The 18104-nt window shown below is 42.3% G+C and overlaps 1 protein-coding gene across 4 annotated transcripts in view; it reads left to right on the top strand.

Annotated features, from left to right (window-relative positions):
- Nucleotides 1–17459, top strand: part of DOP1A (DOP1 leucine zipper like protein A) — a 65883-nt gene extending 48424 nt beyond the window's left edge. For 3 of the 4 annotated variants that reach the window (XM_069974695.1, XM_069974696.1, XM_069974697.1), the window contains 15 exons: nucleotides 1724–1858; nucleotides 4971–5026; nucleotides 5639–5743; nucleotides 6917–6983; nucleotides 8038–8182; nucleotides 9127–9209; nucleotides 9290–9399; nucleotides 10522–10671; nucleotides 11889–11950; nucleotides 12487–12639; nucleotides 13478–13614; nucleotides 13828–13883; nucleotides 15379–15543; nucleotides 16047–16176; nucleotides 16886–17459. In XM_069974695.1, coding sequence (XP_069830796.1) covers nucleotides 1724–1858; nucleotides 4971–5026; nucleotides 5639–5743; nucleotides 6917–6983; nucleotides 8038–8182; nucleotides 9127–9209; nucleotides 9290–9399; nucleotides 10522–10671; nucleotides 11889–11950; nucleotides 12487–12639; nucleotides 13478–13614; nucleotides 13828–13883; nucleotides 15379–15543; nucleotides 16047–16176; nucleotides 16886–17191 — 1860 coding nt within the window. In that variant the 3' untranslated portion in view covers nucleotides 17192–17459. Of the gene's footprint in view, nucleotides 1–1723; nucleotides 1859–4970; nucleotides 5027–5638; nucleotides 5744–6916; nucleotides 6984–8037; nucleotides 8183–9126; nucleotides 9210–9289; nucleotides 9400–10521; nucleotides 10672–11888; nucleotides 11951–12486; nucleotides 12640–13477; nucleotides 13615–13827; nucleotides 13884–15378; nucleotides 15544–16046; nucleotides 16177–16885 lie in introns of those variants that run through there. The other variant, XM_069974699.1, reaches the window with a different exon arrangement.
- Nucleotides 17460–18104: the final 645 nt, after the last annotated feature.

Here is an 18104-nt window from a genome sequence, read left to right on the forward strand (position 1 = left end):
AGCAGGGACGGGGATAAGGTGGGGGGTAAAGGCCCTATTACACTTCAGGCTGATAGTCGCTTAGTGTAATAGCAAATGTTGAAAGGTCACGATCAACTGTCATGCACAATGTCGGCAGATCGTTATCGTTTAACATGTTAAAACCTCACGATGTGTGCAGCAACAGTCTGCTGCTGGTCGCTCCTCGTAACATGAGCGGGGGCAGCAGACCGCCGCTGACTTCAATGGGCTGCCCAAACAACCTATGGATTGTTCATGCAGCCTCTCTCACTGGTCCCTGCTCACTGTCTTTGCGTGTAATATCACAGGGAATGAGACAGGTTGGCACTCGCTTACCCTGGAACATCAGGCCGTGCTTAAAGCGTAACTGTAATTTTTTATTTTTGCAGAAATCAGTATAAGCAATTTTAAGAAATTTTATAATAGGGTTTGTTAGGCAAAAAAGCCTCTTTCTGTACTCAAAAAGCAATTTCCCAACCTCCCCCCCCCCTCACTTCTTATCTGTGCATTTGTGACGGGTTCTGCTGTGTCCATTATATCCTATTGAGGGGGGGAGGGGCCGAGGGAGAAGAGCGAGCAGGAAGAAGAGACATGAAGGTCAGCTGTTTGTAGACTGTCTGGGCACCTAAAACGCAGGATTCAGGGGTCAGAGAGGTCAGTGCTTATCTAGGAAGTTGCTAAGAGAAGATTGCAGGGTGTTGTGCTGTGCAGGACTGCTCCGTGCTCACTCAGCCCCTCCCCTCTCCATAGAGCGTAATGGACACAGAAATCCCGCTTCTTCTGCAGTCAGGGGGGAGCTAGGAAATCAGCTTTTTCAGTACAGAAGGAAACACTTTTGGTAAATAAAACCTATTACAGAGTTTCTTCGCTTGTCATATAGATGTTTATTGTTTTCAGAAAAATGACCCTGAAATTACAGTTACGCTTTAAAGAAGTAGTAAAACGTGCAACAGATCAGGAACTCAGGAACTCCTCTTAGACTCTTTGCGCAATGAAATAAAAAATGGATATATAAAAGGTACCATGTTTTTCCTTGACCGAACTGCTATCCAACCTGTGCTGTTCAACCTGCAGCTTTCAAATTGTGAAATTTTAAAGTGGTACTCCAGGATTTTTTTTTTCTTTCAAATCAACTGGTTTCAGAAAGTTATATTGAAAATTACTTCTATTTAAAAATCTCCAGTCTCCAGTGCTTATCAGCTGGTGTATGTTCTGCAGGAAGTGGCACAATCTGGCACAGTGCTCTCTGCTGACATCTCTGTCCATGTCAGGGACTGTCCAGAGCAGTAGCAAATCCCCATAGAAAATGTCTTCTTCTCTGGACAGTTCCTGTTTTGGACATGGGTGGTAGCAGAGAGCACTGTGTCAGACTAGAAAGAATCCACCACCTTCTGCAGGACATACAGCAGCTGATAAGTACTGGAAGACTTGATATTTTTAAATAGAAGTAAATTACAAATCTATATAATTTTCTAAAACCAGTTGATTTAAAAGAAAAAGATTTTCGACGAACTGCCTAGACAGTGAACGGCAGGTGTTCTTTTGCTGTTACAAATGGCTTTCCAGGCATGTTGGGAGTTGTAGTCTCCCAACAGTTGGAGGGCGGCAAGTTGGTGAATTAGCATTAGACAGTCGGCCAGACCTACCTAAACTACATATATTTTGTGTTGCTTTTATTTCCAGACTGTACACATATATCTTGTATTTTTACATGTGCCCTTAGGTTATTCCGTTAGCAAGTGAAGAGCAGCTTCTCCTTGTGGAGTTGGTTCGATCAATCAGCGTGATGAGGACAGAGACCGTCATTCAGACGGTGAAGGAAGTGTTAAAGCAGCCTCCTGCCATAGCTAAAGACAAGGTATGTTATATTGAAATGTCTACACTATTACACCCCATTATATTTTTGTTCTCCTGGAATACAGATAAAGATGGCATTTGAAGAGACTCTGTCAGTAGGATTATGCCGTCCTATCTCAGGGTAATATAAACTAGTGACAGAGAAGCTGAACAGAATGATGTATTACTACATTGCCCTGATCCAGAGATATCCTCCTGAATATTAAAGGAGAAGTCCGGCGAAAATTATTTTTTTATATGTTATTACTGATGGAAAGTTATACAATTTTCTAATGTACATTAATTATGGGAAATGCTCCTATACTGCTTTTTCCCTTAATTTAGTGTACCAGGAAGTGTTAGAATTCTCTCAGAAGCAGTGACGTCACAACGAAAGGTGTAATTCCTATGGAGTGTCCAGCAGGGGGCGCACTATATATAGAAGTCAATGAGTACCATTGACTTCTATATATAGTGCGCCCCTGCTGGACACTCCATTGGAATTACAATGGATGTGTATGTAATGTAATATACAGTGTTTTTGATTGAATACATTTATGAAATACTTTGGGGAGCAAGTGTCCTTGCTCCCCAAAGTATTCCATAAATGTAAGCAATCAGTACATCACAGTACCGAACGCCCGCCGCTGCCGCCGCTGTGGACTACTCAACTACTACTCTCCCCACCTGCTCATAGCATGTGCAGGTGATGGGAGAGTAGTAGCCGGGTTATATGGCTGAGATCGCCGCCGCTGTTGATGCCGCGCAGGGGGAGCCGCTCATCACTGCAGCTATCATCCCCCTCCGCTCCCCCCTCCTGCTGCTTCCTTACTCTATGTGATAGCTGACTTCCTGCCGGGCCGCCGCTCTCCGTTCACACGTGCCGGCGGCCGGGCAGGAAGTCAGCTATCACATAGAGTAAGGAAGGAGCAGGAGGGGGGAGCGGAGGGGGATGATAGCTGCAGTGATGAGCGGCTCCCCCTGCGCGGCATCGCGGCGGCGATCTCAGCCATATAACCCGGCTACTACTCTCCCATCACCTGCACATGCTATGAGCAGGTGGGGAGAGTAGTAGTTGAGAGTAGTCCACAGCGGCGGCAGCGGCGGGCGTTCGGTACTGTGATGTACTGATTGCTTACATTTATGGAATACTTTGGGGAGCAAGGACACTTGCTCCCCAAAGTATTTCATAAATGTATTCAATCAAAAACACTGTATATTACATTACATACACATCCATTGTAATTCCAATGGAGTGTCCAGCAGGGGCGCACTATATATAGAAGTCAATGGTACTCATTGACTTCTATATATAGTGCGCCCCTTGCAGGACACTCCATAGGAATTACACCTTTCGTCGTGACGTCACTGCTTCTGAGAGAATTCTAACACTTCCTGGTACACTAAATTAAGAGAAATAGCAGTATAGGAGCATTTCCCATAATTAATGTACATTAGAAAATTGTATAACTTTCCATCAGTAATAACATATAAAAAAAATAATTTTCACCGGACTTCTCCTTTAAGGACTTTGTGCACTAGTCCTTTCCATTATGTGCGTATGCTCAGTAGTCCTCAATATTCATGCACACCAGTTCCCTCAGCCCAACAGCCACGTATTGGCAGTTGTGTGTCTATACTGTGTACAGGCAGAGGTTGGAGGGAGCGGCTCAGCACAAAGCCCATTTTCCTACTTATTAGGAGAACGGCTAAACAGAATGATGTAATACATTGTTCAGTTCAGCATTTCTGTCACTAATTTATACTTCCCTCATTTAAAGGGGTAGTGCGGCGCTAAGAAATTATTCAGAGAATAACACACATTACAAAGTTATACAACTTTGCCCCTTTCCGTGTCCCACCACCCCCGCACATGTACCCGGAAGTGTGGTGCATTATATATACCTGATCCGTGTCGCGCCTGTCTGCCATCTTGTGCCAAGACGTCATCTTCGGGAGGCCGGCCGAATCGCTACCGCTGTCCCTGATGCCGGCCCCCCTCTGCTGAGTCATAACTGTGCTCAGCCGCGATTGGCTGAGCACAGTTTTGCTCAGCCAATCGCGGCTGAGCATCTGATGACGCTGCAGAAGGCGGCCGTCACTAGAGATGGTCTGAGCGGTTCGGCCGGCCGTCCGAAGATAATGTCTTTGCACAAGATGGCGGACGTGCGTGACACGGATCAGGTATGTATAATGCACCACACTTCCGGGTACACGTGCGGGGGTGGTGGGACACGGGAAGGGGAAGATTCACAGACATAACACACATTACAAAGTTGTATAACTTTGTAATGTGTGTTTTTCTGTGAATAATTGTTTACCGCCGCACTACCCCTTTAAGGTAGTATAAACCTAGTGACGGATTCCCTTTAAGTGAAACCTAGGGTCCTATTACATGGAGTGATTTTTAACGATTAATGACCAACTTTAAACGATCGCAAATGAGATTATTTATCGTTAACCCGAAATCGTTCACCATATTACACAGAACGATGGTCGTTAGTTACGATCGTTACTATGATCGTTATTGCTATCGTTACTATGATCGTTTACTCCTTCTGATCCCAGAAAAACAATGGACAATGTGTAATTACCCTGAACGATTAGTGGACAAATGCGGAACTTGAGCGAATGAATGTGGAATTACAGCGAACGATTAACGATAATTTTAGGTTCAGATCTAAATCAATGATCAGAGACATATGAACGATTTTTCGATTATTGCCTGCAATTACACAGAACAATTATTGTTTAAATTCAAACGTTATAACGATTATTTACACGATAATCGTACGGTGTGTACCACCACAATATTCACCAGAAGGGGCGGATTGGTGATTACTGACGGTGATAGTCCCATTCCTCATCCCCAGCCCACCACACTGCCTCATTAGCACACAAAATAAAGTACAAAGTTCCAGAAAACGACACTGAGGATGAAGGTAAGAATATGCCCTTCATCCTCAGCGCCCCTTCTGCTTATAGGGACATACCAGTAGGTTAGAGACTTCTGCTGTTTGTTTCCCTTAAGCATTCAGCCATTGTCTAGTGATAGATCCCTATAAATACATTGACATAGATAACAAAGTGCGGAATTGTCTAGTAATCTATTTCCTCTTCATTACTCTTTTTAGAAACATCTTTCCCTTGAGGTCTGCATGTTACAGTTCTTCTATGCCTATGTTCAGAGGTAAGATTATGGAACTCCGGAAAATAGGAAAAGGTCCAGCTCACCTGCATATACAAAAGTGTTAGCACAGGAAACCATCTGGAAAGGTGGACCTGCATGAAGATTTTTTAATAGAAGTAAATTACAAATCTCTGGCACTATCTGACACCAGGTGATTTGAAATAAAAAAAAAATGTATGAACTACCCTGGCAGTGCCCAGCTAGGCTGGCAGGGCCCAATCTTTATCACTTTTGGAATACCGAATCAGAAATCCTTTAATTTTGTGTTAACAGATGTATTGTTCTAGATTGGTAATATGCTCATATATTACACCCCAGTAAAAGGGGTTATCCAGGATTATTACTGCCTTCTTTCAGCAATAGCGCCACTCTTGTCTTCACTTTGAGTCTGGTATTGCACTTCTGTTTCACTGAAGTAAATGGATTAAAGTGGTAATACCACACACAACCTGAGATTGGGAGTGGTGCTGTTTTTGGAAGAAAGCAGCGTGTTCTTTCAAATGCTGGATAACCCCTTTAATCATAGTTTGTGTTGTCACGATCCTTATTAGCTATGAAGCCATGGCCATTTCCAGTTTAGATGTGTGTATATGATTTATGTTGTATTTGCAGGGTTCCAGTCTCTAATCTTGTGGATAGCTGGGCTTCTTTTCTTGCTCTTTTGAAAGAGTCCATCCAGCTTAACCTTCCGGCACCTGGTCAGTTCCTGATACTCAGGTAATATATGTACTTTTGGGTCCTAATATTAGTGATTACTAATATTACGCACAGTTTGATCAGCATTGTTCATATCGTCATACAGCGGTAAAAACAAGAACACATATCCTGCGTATTACTAGACTATTAGGCCAGCTGTGGCTTTCAAGGACTTTATAAAGTGACATTTCGTATGCCAGTCTGATCCAAACTCAACTTTTTAGCTGTGTTTTGATAAATACCCCTAAATGTCCTGCCTGGCTCTAAAGCTGACTCTGCTCTTAGTACGTGCAGTACCATATTAAAGGGGGAAGTCCGGCGAAAATGTTTATTAAAGCATTGTATTGACCACCAAAAGTTATACAAATCCCCAATATGCACTTATTACGGGAGATTTATCAAAGGGTGTAAAATTTGGACTGATGCAAACTGGTCACAGCAACCAATCACAGCTCAGCTTCCAGCTCTGATGAAAGTAAAGAGGAGCTGTGATTGGTTGCTGTGGGCAGTTTGCACCAGTCTAAATTTTACACCCTTTGATAAATCTCCCCCAAAGTGCTTTTTTCCTGCACTTACTACTGCATCAAGGCTTCACTTCCTGGATAAAATGGTGATGTCACTTCCTGGATAAAATGGTGATGTCACGACCTGACTCCCAGAGCTGTGCGGGCTGTGGCTGCTGGAGAGGATGATGGCAGGGGACGCTCAGTGTCCCTCCAGTGCCCTGTGTCCCTCAGTGTCCCCTGCCATCATCCTCTCCAGCAACCACAGCCCGCACAGCTCTGGGAGTCGGGTCGTGACATCACCATGTTATCCAGGAAGTGACATCACCATGTTATCCAGGAAGTGACATCACCATGTTATCCAGGAAGTGACATCACCATGTTATCCAGGAAGTGACATCACCATGTTATCCAGGAAGTGAAGCCTTGATGCAGTAATAAGTGCAGGGAAAAAAGCACTTTATAAGCATTTCCCATAATAAGTGTATATTGGGGATTTGTATAACTTTTTGGGGGGCAATACAATACTTTAATAAAAAAAATTGCCGGACTTCTCCTTTAAAAAACAGAGCGCTACACATGATCTTTTCAATGTCTTGTATTACTATATAATGTCTATGTAGTACTTTTTCCCATCCATACTCCTTATTACCTCTTTGTTTTTTGTTTTCATTCACTTCGGTGTTTTTAGGGTTTTGAATGAGTTCATTATGAAAAACCCCACGCTAGATAACAAGAAAGACCAGCGGGATCTTCAGGTAAGACAGCAGATTTAGGCGGTTTCTATTTGTCTAAATCTCCGTTTGTAAGGCAAAATTGTTTAGTTGTTTTTTTGCCTATTAATATGGGCCAGAACTCCTGGTTATATTAAGAAATGGGTAGTTACAGCCTATATTATAGGTCCAAGATGCATCCGCAGTTCTGAAGGAGATGTCAGCATGGCAGCGACCAAGGCGGGACCCCGCTGCGGCCGCTGACTATTTTGGGGGCTACTCTGGTCTCCCTTATAGGTTGGCACAGGTCGGCCCCTCCCCCCCTTGACTCACTCCCTTTAACTGAGAGCCATAACCTTCCTGTGGTTCCACAGTTCTATTGCCTAGTTGTGCCAGCTGTCCCACATATCAATAAATACCCACATTAAATGTACATTTTTTCTTGGATAAATAAAAAAAACAACTACAAAACTAAAATGCGGCATAAGCTTCCTCTCACTGGCCAGTAGAGCTAAGTTGACTAAAATGATTCTCATGCCCTAATTTCTATATATACATATATTATTTCTATAATACTACACTCTTATGTAGAAGAAAATAGACCCTAGCAGGTTGGCAGTTCCTAACCCGCTGTTATATTATCTGGCTGCAGGAATCCAGCATTTTAAAGGTTGGGGACAGCTGGATACCTTTTGGCTTTACAGTAAACTTAAAGGGATTATCCAGCGTTACAAAAATATGGCCACTTTTCCCCCTCTCTTGTCTACAGTTTAGGTGTTGTTTGCGATTGAGCTCCATTTACTTCAATGGCACTGAGTTTGAAACCCCACCCAATCTGGAGACAAGAGAGGGGGGAAAAGTGGCCATGTTTTTGTAGCGCTGGATAACCCCTTTAAGTATGGTTTCCCGGACTAGACTGCTTGGTGTCCCTGTTCTGACAAATATCATGTGTAAGGTCTGGACTAAAATGAGAATCCAAACATCTATGCAACAGATATGATTCCAATCATTGACCTATAGACCCAATGCACACCGCACCCATGTGAGACAATGGTAATTAGATCAGTATGGGACAATGCCATTTCTCATTTTCCCTTAGGATGTTACTCATAAGATTGTAGATGCCATTGGTGCAATAGCAGGGTCCTCATTGGAACAAACAACCTGGCTAAGAAGAAATCTGGAAGTGAAACCTTCACCCAAGATAACTGTAGATGGGCCGACCCTTGAATCTGATGTAGAAGGTACTGTATTTAGCAGATGGTTGTAGATCTAACTGCAGTAACATTTCCTTAAAGGGAACCTGTCACCTCCCCTTTTCAGGTCAGAGCCCGGCCGACTCCCGTTAGAGACCCTTATACTCACCTCGTTCCCGAAGTCCCACTCCTGGAGCCGGTCCGGGGATAGAGATATCACCGTGGAAAGCCCAGCGGGCGCTGCTGAGATAAGTCCGACACCTATAGAGATTGAATGGAGCCGTCATTCTTTATGAGCGTCAGGCTTCCCACGGTGATATCTCTGTCCCGAAACCGGCTGAAGAAGCGGGACTTTGGGAACGAGGTGAGTATAAGGAGCTCTAGCGGGGGGTCGGCCGGGCTCTGACCCGGAACAGGCGGTGACAGGTCCTCTTTAAGGCCATGTGAAATTTAGAAATGACGAAAATAACATGTATAGATTCACATAGAGAATTGCTGTAATAGTGGGAATGATTTTTCAGATTTTCCCTAAGTTCCCTTTGAGTTCAAGTAGTTAAAGAGACACTGTCAGCAGGTTTATGCTGCTCAATCTAAGGTGAGCATAAACTAGTGACAGAGAAGCTGAACAGAATGATGTATCACTTACATTGTTCTGTGCAGCTGATCCAGAGAGATCCTCCTGAATAACATGGACAATAAGTAGTCCTCTCCATTATGTGCATGAGCCCAGTAGTCCTGGATATTCATGAGAAGCAGAAAACTCCACCCATCAGCTGCTGATTAGTAGTTATGTATCCATGCTGTGTATAGGCAGTCAACTGTCAATCAGCAGCTGGAGGGTGGGGGAGGGGTGCGGCATCAATCCTATTCTCCTGCTCTTCCTGCTATTTTCATGGTTGGTTTTGGTATTAATACAGATGTTTTATAGGGATTAGTAGGATAATAAATGCATTGTATAAGAACAAAGTTTTATTGTGTTCCCTCTTCTTTAGACATTATGCTGTCTCCAGCCATAGAGACTTCACACATCACCCCTTCGGTGTACAGTGTACATGCCCTCACTCTACTAGCTGAGGTAAGCGTTTGGTCAGTAATTAAACATTACAATGTCATTATCATCATGTGGGTTTATTCATTGATCCTGTATTTTGCCAGGTACTTGCTCATTTGCTGGATATGGTGTTCTACAGCGATGAAAAGGAGAAGGTTATCCCGTTACTTGTCAATATAATGCATTATGTGGTACCCTATTTGCGTAACCACAGGTAACGTTAGCTTAGCTTGTATATTGTGTTGTGCTTTTGTAATACATTTAAAAGTAACACGCTACTCCTCTATCGTGTTTCTATGTTACTACAAATAGACATACAGTTACTTCCATAGGATGACACAGACACAGAAGCAGTGCCTGTGTCACCCTGCTGCAACTGTCAAGACCAGAACAGCACTGGGGTCTTGGTGATGAGAAGCCTGACAGTCACTAAAACAAATAGGCATAGGCACTGCTGTGCCTACTTATTTTTATTTGGTACTGGTAGCATTCCTTTAAGAGTGTCACAGATGGTGTATTGATGTCTAATAGATGATCTAGTCAACACATCACTCACATTGCTCACTAAGAAGAACCGAGCAGCAACAATAGACACAGTGCTCAGGTGAACACTTCCGTCTGCTTCTTTCAGCAATTGGTGGAGGTCTCGTCAAAAGTTTTGATCAGTGGGGTCCTAGTGCTATGTCACTATGACAAGGTTAAAAGCTTTGACCTTACTGATACTTCAGGGGCTCTGCAAAAAGGAAATAGTTCCCAAAAAATATTCTAGCCAGATATGTCCTCTAAAACCAACTGATCCCTGCAGTGTGACTAAATAGTTTACATTCACATGTTGGGTAATGCTGTATGCAGCAGGGCCTGCTTAAATGGAAACTGTCACTAGGTCTATGCTGCCTTAAATAAGGGCAGCATAAACTAGTGACAACAATGCTGAACAGATCGGTGTATTACATACATCATTCTCTTCAGCCGTTCTCCTAATATGCAGGAGAAAAGGATTCTTGCCACACCCCTCCACCCGCCCTCCAGCTGCTGATTGAAAGTTGCTGCCTATACACTGCATGGATAGATAACTGCCAATCGGCAGATGGTGGGCGGAGTTTTCGCAAATTATGATTTTGCCTTTTTGTGAAACTGAAAAATCTTTAGCTAAAACTACAAATTATAGGGGAAAAAATGCTCTATTATAATGTTATGTGACTGCTCAGAACTGCTGACTGGATTGCTTTGATTAAGTAGCACCATGCTTTTATTATAAAGAAAAACTAAGCTATTCTAGAATAGGGCGGCTAACAGGAACATGGTACAATCCAGTTTGTTTCCTCCTCTTTTGCAGCGCCCATAATGCTCCCAGCTATCGAGCCTGTGTGCAGCTGCTGAGCAGTCTCAGTGGTTACCAGTACACCAGACGCACATGGAAGAAGGAGGCCTTTGATCTCTTCATGGATCACAACTTCTTTCAAATGGATGGCTCCTGTGTTAGTCAGTAAGACCCATAGCTTCTCCTGACAATGTGTCTAGGACTCTAAAATTCATACTGTATATTCATGAATGACAAATGTTACACTGGTCAGCCATGACATTAAAGGGGTTGTCTGGGAATAATTCATATTTAGCCATGTATACTTACCATGTATACTTACCTGTCTGCTCCCCCGCTGCTGCTGGTTCTCGTGCCGCTGTCAGTGTTTTTATAATATCCGATGTCTCCCCGCTTTTTCTACTGATCGGTCAGGGTCTGAATATTCAGACCCTGTCTCTCTGACATAACCAACAAAGCTAAGTCCAACAAGCGATGTTCAATATGGCCAACCTGTAGGTTATAGATGCACGCTGGGAACCCACAATCCTAAGTGGGAGTATCTTGTACTTGGCAAAGAGAGAATTCCAACAACATCCGTATTGTAAAATAGTTTCAAAAGGGTTATCCAGCTTTACAAAAACATGGCCACTTTCTTACAGAGACAGCACCACCCTTGTCTCCAATTTGGGTGGAGTTTTGCAACACACACCTGAACTGAAGACAAGAGTGGCCATGTTTTTCTAACACTGGATAACCCCTTTAATTTACATCAGGTACAGAAAAGGCAATGTTTTAACCACATGGTTCTTTTTAAATCAGCTTGAAAAAGACCCCTGTGATTGAAATGTTGTCTTTCCTAAACCTGATGTAAATTAAAGCTTAAAGGGGTTATCCAGCGCTACAAAATCATGGACACTTTCTTGTCTCCAGTTTAGGTGTGGTTTGCAATTAATCTCCATTTAATTCAATGGAACTGAGTAAGAAACCTAACCCAATTTGGAGTCAAGAGAGGGGGAAAATTGGCCATGTTTTTGTAGCGCTGGATAACCCCTTTAAGCTTTAATTTACATCAGGTTTAGGAAAGGCAACGTTTCAATGTCAGTACACTAGCGTGAACTTTTAAACTGCTTAGGAGCTCCCGACATCATAATTTATCATGATGCTGGAAGCTCCCAGGTCCAGTCCGCAGAGCACCGTCTGTATATAGATGGAATTCTACCGATGTGTGAATGACCCCTTGGTACAAACACTTTAATATTATGGCTGATTTGTATATCCATAATCTCAGATGTTTTATTGCTATAAAAATCTTAAAAGTCTTAATACATAGATTATTTGAAGTTATTTTATAAATAAGGTAAATGACACCACTTCTGATGTTCTCTCTTTTTACCATACAGCTGGAGAGCCATCATGGACCATCTAATGACACATGACAAGACCACGTTCCGGGATCTAATGAGTATGTATTCTGATCTTAGGACATGGCTGTGTGCTTTTTTTTTTATTTTCTTTCAGTGGTTTCTTATTTTAGTGTAAATTACTGTAGGTGTTTTTATCTCTGTCATTTTATCCCCAGCATTTTTTTTTCTGTACAACTCATGAGATTCTTTAATCGTGTGATTCCAGGAGTTGTACTAAAAAAACAGGGGGAAAAAAACACCAGAAGAAAAAAACCAAAATACATATAGACATGATTCTCTTTTGGTATTTTTACCCCCTATAGTAGTGTAAGGGGGAAATACGCCAACATTTATGTGGAAAAACACTGAACGCACTAAAAAAAAAAAAATAGTCCTGAGAAAAGTGCCATAGCTAAAAACATCTTGTGGGTATTAGGTTTCATTTTTCCCCATTGACTCTCAGGTAACATTTGGCTGCAACTTTTTGACTGCACCAAATTTGCCATTTTTAAAGTGGCATTTCTTTGGAAAAGCGTCTAGTCTTAGTCCAGCCGCAGTGGTGAGATGCTCACGTCCGATATGTTGTTCTTTCCAGCTCGTGTAGCTGTCGCTCAGAGCAGTTCTCTCAGTCTGTTCACTAACCGGGATGCTGAGCTGGAGCAGAGAGCGATGCTATTGAAGAGACTGGCCTTCGCTATCTTCAGCAGTGAGATCGACCAGTACCAGAAGTTCCTACCTGATATACAAGGTGAGTTCGGGTCCTATTCTGATCAATAATGTAAACGATGATCATTTAGCAAGGTGGGCAGGAGAAGCCGTGAAGCGTGGAGGAATAATGTATAACAGTTTAGGGCAAGGGCTGCACAGACATCATTAGCGATGTCCGTGGGGCCTTTGCCCTAAACTGTTATACATTGCCCCTCTACGCTCCAGGTCTTCTCCTGTCCTCGGCTTACTTCCCAGTGCCGCAGCTGTTGCTTCAAAGCAATCTCTAAGCTGACAGGCCGTTTAACCAATTACTGTTCGGGACCTCTGCGGCCTGTGATTGGCTTAGCGGCCTGTCAGCTCAGAGACTGCTTCAAAGCTACCATCGAGGGCAGGAGAAGGCCGGGAGCATGGAGGGGTATTGTATAACAGTTTATTCAATCATTAGCCGTCGGCCCCACATCGCTATTACACGTAGTGATGCGCGGTCGGCGGCTAATGATTTCAGGTCCGGACCTAAAGACACGATCAGCTGATGATCTTTGTCATCGGGTGATTGTTGTCTCTATTACATGGAGCGATAATCAGCCAAATGTGCATTAGGCACATAGCCCTTTCCATCCCAATCTGTTGGAGTGCTAAGCATTGTGGGGGAGATTTATCAAACATGGTGTAAAGTGAAACTGGCTCAGTTGCCCCTAGCAACCAATCAGATTCCATCTTTCATTTTCCAAAGCGTCTGTGAGGAATGAAAGGTGGAATCTGGTTGGTTGCTAGGGACAACTGAGCCAGTTTCGCTTTACACCATGTTTGATAAATCTCCCCGTGTCAGTTTATTTTACCCAGTAGAAATAACATGATCTTGTGTTGTCTCTTTGAAGAAAGGTTAGTGGAGAGTTTACGGTTGCCACAAGTGCCCACTCTACATTCCCAGGTATTCCTGTTTTTCCGAGTCCTGCTTCTCAGAATGTCCCCTCAGCATCTCACCTCCTTGTGGCCGACCATGATCACTGAGCTGGTGAGTACCTGGAGCTTTTCTATCTTGTGCTTTAAGATTTGTTTGAAATTTTTTGACGATTGTAAAATTGAACCCAGAACATACATTGTGAATGCACAGTGACCGTGCCAGGTCGGCAGTGTCTCCGCAACCATTGTGTATCACAGCCGGTGATGGTGAGAAGCTACAGACTGAGCTTTCCCATAATGATCTCATTTCATTGTGTATTACCAGGTACAAGTCTTTCTGTTAATGGAGCAGGAACTTACAGCAGATGAAGATATCACCCGGTAGGTTTCTATGTTTACAAAGAGTAGTAGACATTTCCTGTCTGAGATCTGCCAGGAGAGATCTGTAATTCTGTAGCTGACAGTCATAAACACAGTAGAGACTGAAGCCCCTATTACTCTTACATGGGGCGACTGAGAGGAGCAAATGAGTGCTGTCACCGATCCCTTGCTCCTCTTTCCCCGCTTGCTGCTATTAAGCACGTCGGCAGCGAGTGGGTGAGTGCGGGGGGGCTTCCCGGGTGATTGCTTGATCGTCCGGGCAGCCCATAGCAGATAGCAGCGGTCTGCTGCCACTGCTTCTGTTCCATGGATCAACGGCAGCAGATTGTTGGTATATTAGTCATTTGTCTTGCAACGTGTTGAAAGATAAACGACAGCAACGATCAGCCGACCTTGTGCACGTTGGCTAATCATTGTCTTCTATTACACAAGACTATTATCGGCTGAGTATGGCCGATAATCATCTAGTGTAATAGGGCTTTTACTGCTTGTCTACACAGTACAGCAAATAATTTATGTCGTCATACTGAGGATCACATGACCCAGTTGCAGTAATGCAGGAATTAAACAGCTGACACTGCAGGAATACTGCTGATGGGTCTTCCATGATAAAAAAAAAAAACACTTTAGTGCTTAATATACAAAACCAGTTCTGTCCTGTGCAACATTTCCTCCACTCTGCCAATGCCAACTTCCTGTTTTCCTCTGTAATCACTTCCTCTTATATACAGCAGAATTATCATGTGTCTTCCCAACTTTTTTTGGAAGTTTCTCCCATATGACATCCTGCAACCTTCCATATGCTTCCTAACAACTTGCCTCTCCTAAGAAGCAAATAACCTACAAACCATTCTAGCACTCCCTCCATCTGACCTAGAGCTGCCTATTCCTTAGTTTTACCTATTGCATTTGTTCCTAATTTCTTATAGGGCTCCTGCTGAATGTATCTTGTAAAGCAATGTCTATGGTTTAAAGGGGTAGTTTAGCAAAAAAAAAAAAAAAATCAACATGTGCCAGAAAGTACCAGAGATTTGTGATTTACTTCTAGTAAATAAAGTAAAATTTGCCAGTACTCATCAGCTGCTGTAGGTCCTGCAGGAAAGTGTATTATTTCCAGTCTGGAGAGCAGGAGAGGTTTTCTATGGGGATTTGCTACTGCTCTGGACTGCTACTGACATGGACAGAGGTGTCAGCAGAGAGCATTGGAAAGAATACAGCACTTCCTGCAGGATATACAGCGGCTGATAAGTATGGGAAGACTTAAGGTTTTTAAATAGAAGTAATATATATATATATATATATATATATATATATATATATATATATATATATATATATATATATATATATATATATAATTATTTTTTTTTTTTATTACTGAACAACCACTTCAAAATGATTATATTGTGTAACTGAGTAAATCTGCTTGGCTGGGAAATGTTGGGGATATCATCATTTCTCTGACTACTATGTATTTTAATGCACCCTTGTGTAGGACTTCTGGACCTTCTGTAGCTGGTTTGGAGACGACATACACTGGTGGCAATGGATTCTCCACATCCTATAACAGCCAGCGGTGGTTAAACCTCTATCTGTCGGCCTGTAAATTCCTTGACTTAGCCCTGGCATTACCCTCCGATAATCTGCCTCAGTTTCAGATGTAAGTTGTTCTTTTTTGTTTGGTATTACTGTTTATCTACCTTAGGGGGGAATTTATCAAACATGGTGTAAAGTGAAACTGTCTCAGTTGCCCCTAGCAACCAATCAGATTCCACCTTTCATTTTCCAAAGAGTCTGTGAGGAATAAAAGGTGGAATCTGATTGGTTGCTAGGGGCAACTGAACCAGTTTCACTTTACACCATGTTGGATAAATCTCCCCATATGTTTTATACTCACATCTTGTCTTTTTATTTGATACAGTAGACGTGAATTATGCTTCTCTTCAGCCAGTCTGTACTCACACCTCCATACTCATCTATAGCCATGTGTACAAGATAACCGATATAGTAATTACTACTGACAGTTTACTGTGTCTACAGACTCTTACTATTAGTTCCAGTGACAGCCCTGTTGCTTGATAAACTTTTCTACTCATCCTTTATATTTACTATGTGTTGATATTTGGCAATTTCTACTGCTAAAACTATGACTGCGTTTTTTAGGTATCGCTGGGCGTTCATCCCAGAAGCTTCAGATGACTCGGGATTAGAAGTACGGAGGCAAGGAACCCATCAGAGGGAGTTCAAACCATATGTGGTTCGACTAGCAAAACTCTTAAGGAAAAGGGCAAAGGTATTGTTCTTTTGGAATGGTTAATATAATAAAAGATATCATAAAGAGCTATAAAATATCATAGCATTTCATGTTCACATCTGCATCATAGTTTCAATCGTAAAAAATAAACCATAACACAAAGCTGGATCTGAGGCTGAAACCAACATCCTGCAGCCAGCATGGCATTTATATTATTTTTTTTTACTTTTATATTATCTAGTTCACAACCACTGCTCTTAAAGGGAATCTGTCTGTACTTTCGTGCTGCTAGAACCAAGCATTATCAGGGCAGTCAACAGCAGCTTCTTCCCGCCCCACCAGCTTTGCGTTCACACTGCGCAAAACAGGTGGAAATCTAGTGCAGATTTCCTACAGCGGACTACGCTTGGAATCCCGCCTGCCTCACTGTCTTAATGTTATGTATAGGGCACCTGTTTGAGCGGAGGCGCCCTATACATAACATGGCCACCTGGCCCCCACTGTTAAACCTTTGAAATGCCAGAAGTTTTGTAGTCTACTTTTTTTTTTTTTAAATAACTTTAGGTACAATTTAAAGGGTCTGTCCACCCCAATTTTTTTTAATGGCTTACAATGGTGTAAATGGCTGCTGATGTTACTTGCCCTGTTAACATTTAATAGGACGATTTATTTTATTCTAGTACATATATTTTAAGTTTGAAAAGTGGTAATAATTTGTTTTGATTAACCTGTAATATCTTTAATACAGAAAAATCCAGAAGATGACAGCTCAGGGAGAATATTAGACTGGGACCCTGGCCATCTACTGCTTACAATCTCCACCATTCGCAGCATGGAGCAGCTTCTGCCTTTTTTCAATGTACTCAGTCAAGTCTTCAATAGCAAAGTCACAAGCAGATGTGTTGGAGACTCAGGGAGCCCGATTCTATATCCAAATTCTTTTCCCAACAAAGATATTAAACTAGAGAACCAGAAAATGTTCGCCAGCAAAGCAAGACAGAAAATTGAGGAGATGCTTGAGAGAGATTTTCTTGAAGGAGTACTGAAGAGCTGATGCGTTCCAATCGTTCATACCGCTCACTACTGAATTCACTGACATTTTCCAGCTGTATAGACTTTTTTACTCTGTATGTACTGTAACAAATCGGCTTCTTATGTTTTGACTCCTATTTAAGTTAAATATTTTTACTTGTAAATAAAAGTGAGAATTCTGGATGTGAACTAATCATATTAATGTATGGTATCGAATTATGGTGCATAAATGATGTCTTATGTTGTCAACTGCTCTAAGAAAATCAAAAATACAGATTTTTATACAGACATTTCAGGCTTAACTTTTTCCTCGGACTTATCAATTAGGCTGGAGTCACACAAGGAATATTGGTATAACTGTTTTTGCAGATTATACTAAGCTGGGTAAAGTAATCAGCACAGAGGATGATAATATCATATTACAGAGAGATTTGGAGAAGCTGGAGGCTTGGGCGGTGAAATGGCAAATTAAGTTTAATGTGGATAAATGTAAGATTATGCATTTGGGCCGTAGAAATAAGTACAGTTATGTGCTAAATAATAAAACACTGGGTAAAACTGCTTCTGAAAAGGACCTGGGGGTATTGGTGGACAGTAAACTCAACTTTAGTGATCAGTGCCAGGCAGCAGCTGCCAAGGTTAATAAAATAATCGGATGCATCAAAAGAGGTATAGATGCTAAGGATGAGAACATAGTTTTGCCTCTTTATAAATCACTGGTCAGACCACACATGGAATACTGTGTACAGTTTTGGGCACCGGTATATAAGAAGGACACAGCTGAACTGGAGCGGGTGCAGAGGAGAGCGACAAAGGTCATTAAGGGAATGGGTAGGTTACAGAACCAGGACAGGTTATCACGCTTGGGGTTATTTACGCTAGAAAAAAAGACGTCTTAGGGGCGATCTGATCACAATGTACAAATATATGAATGG

Source organism: Dendropsophus ebraccatus, chromosome 6, assembly GCF_027789765.1.
Source record: "Dendropsophus ebraccatus isolate aDenEbr1 chromosome 6, aDenEbr1.pat, whole genome shotgun sequence".
Taxonomy (NCBI): Eukaryota; Metazoa; Chordata; class Amphibia; order Anura; family Hylidae; genus Dendropsophus; species Dendropsophus ebraccatus.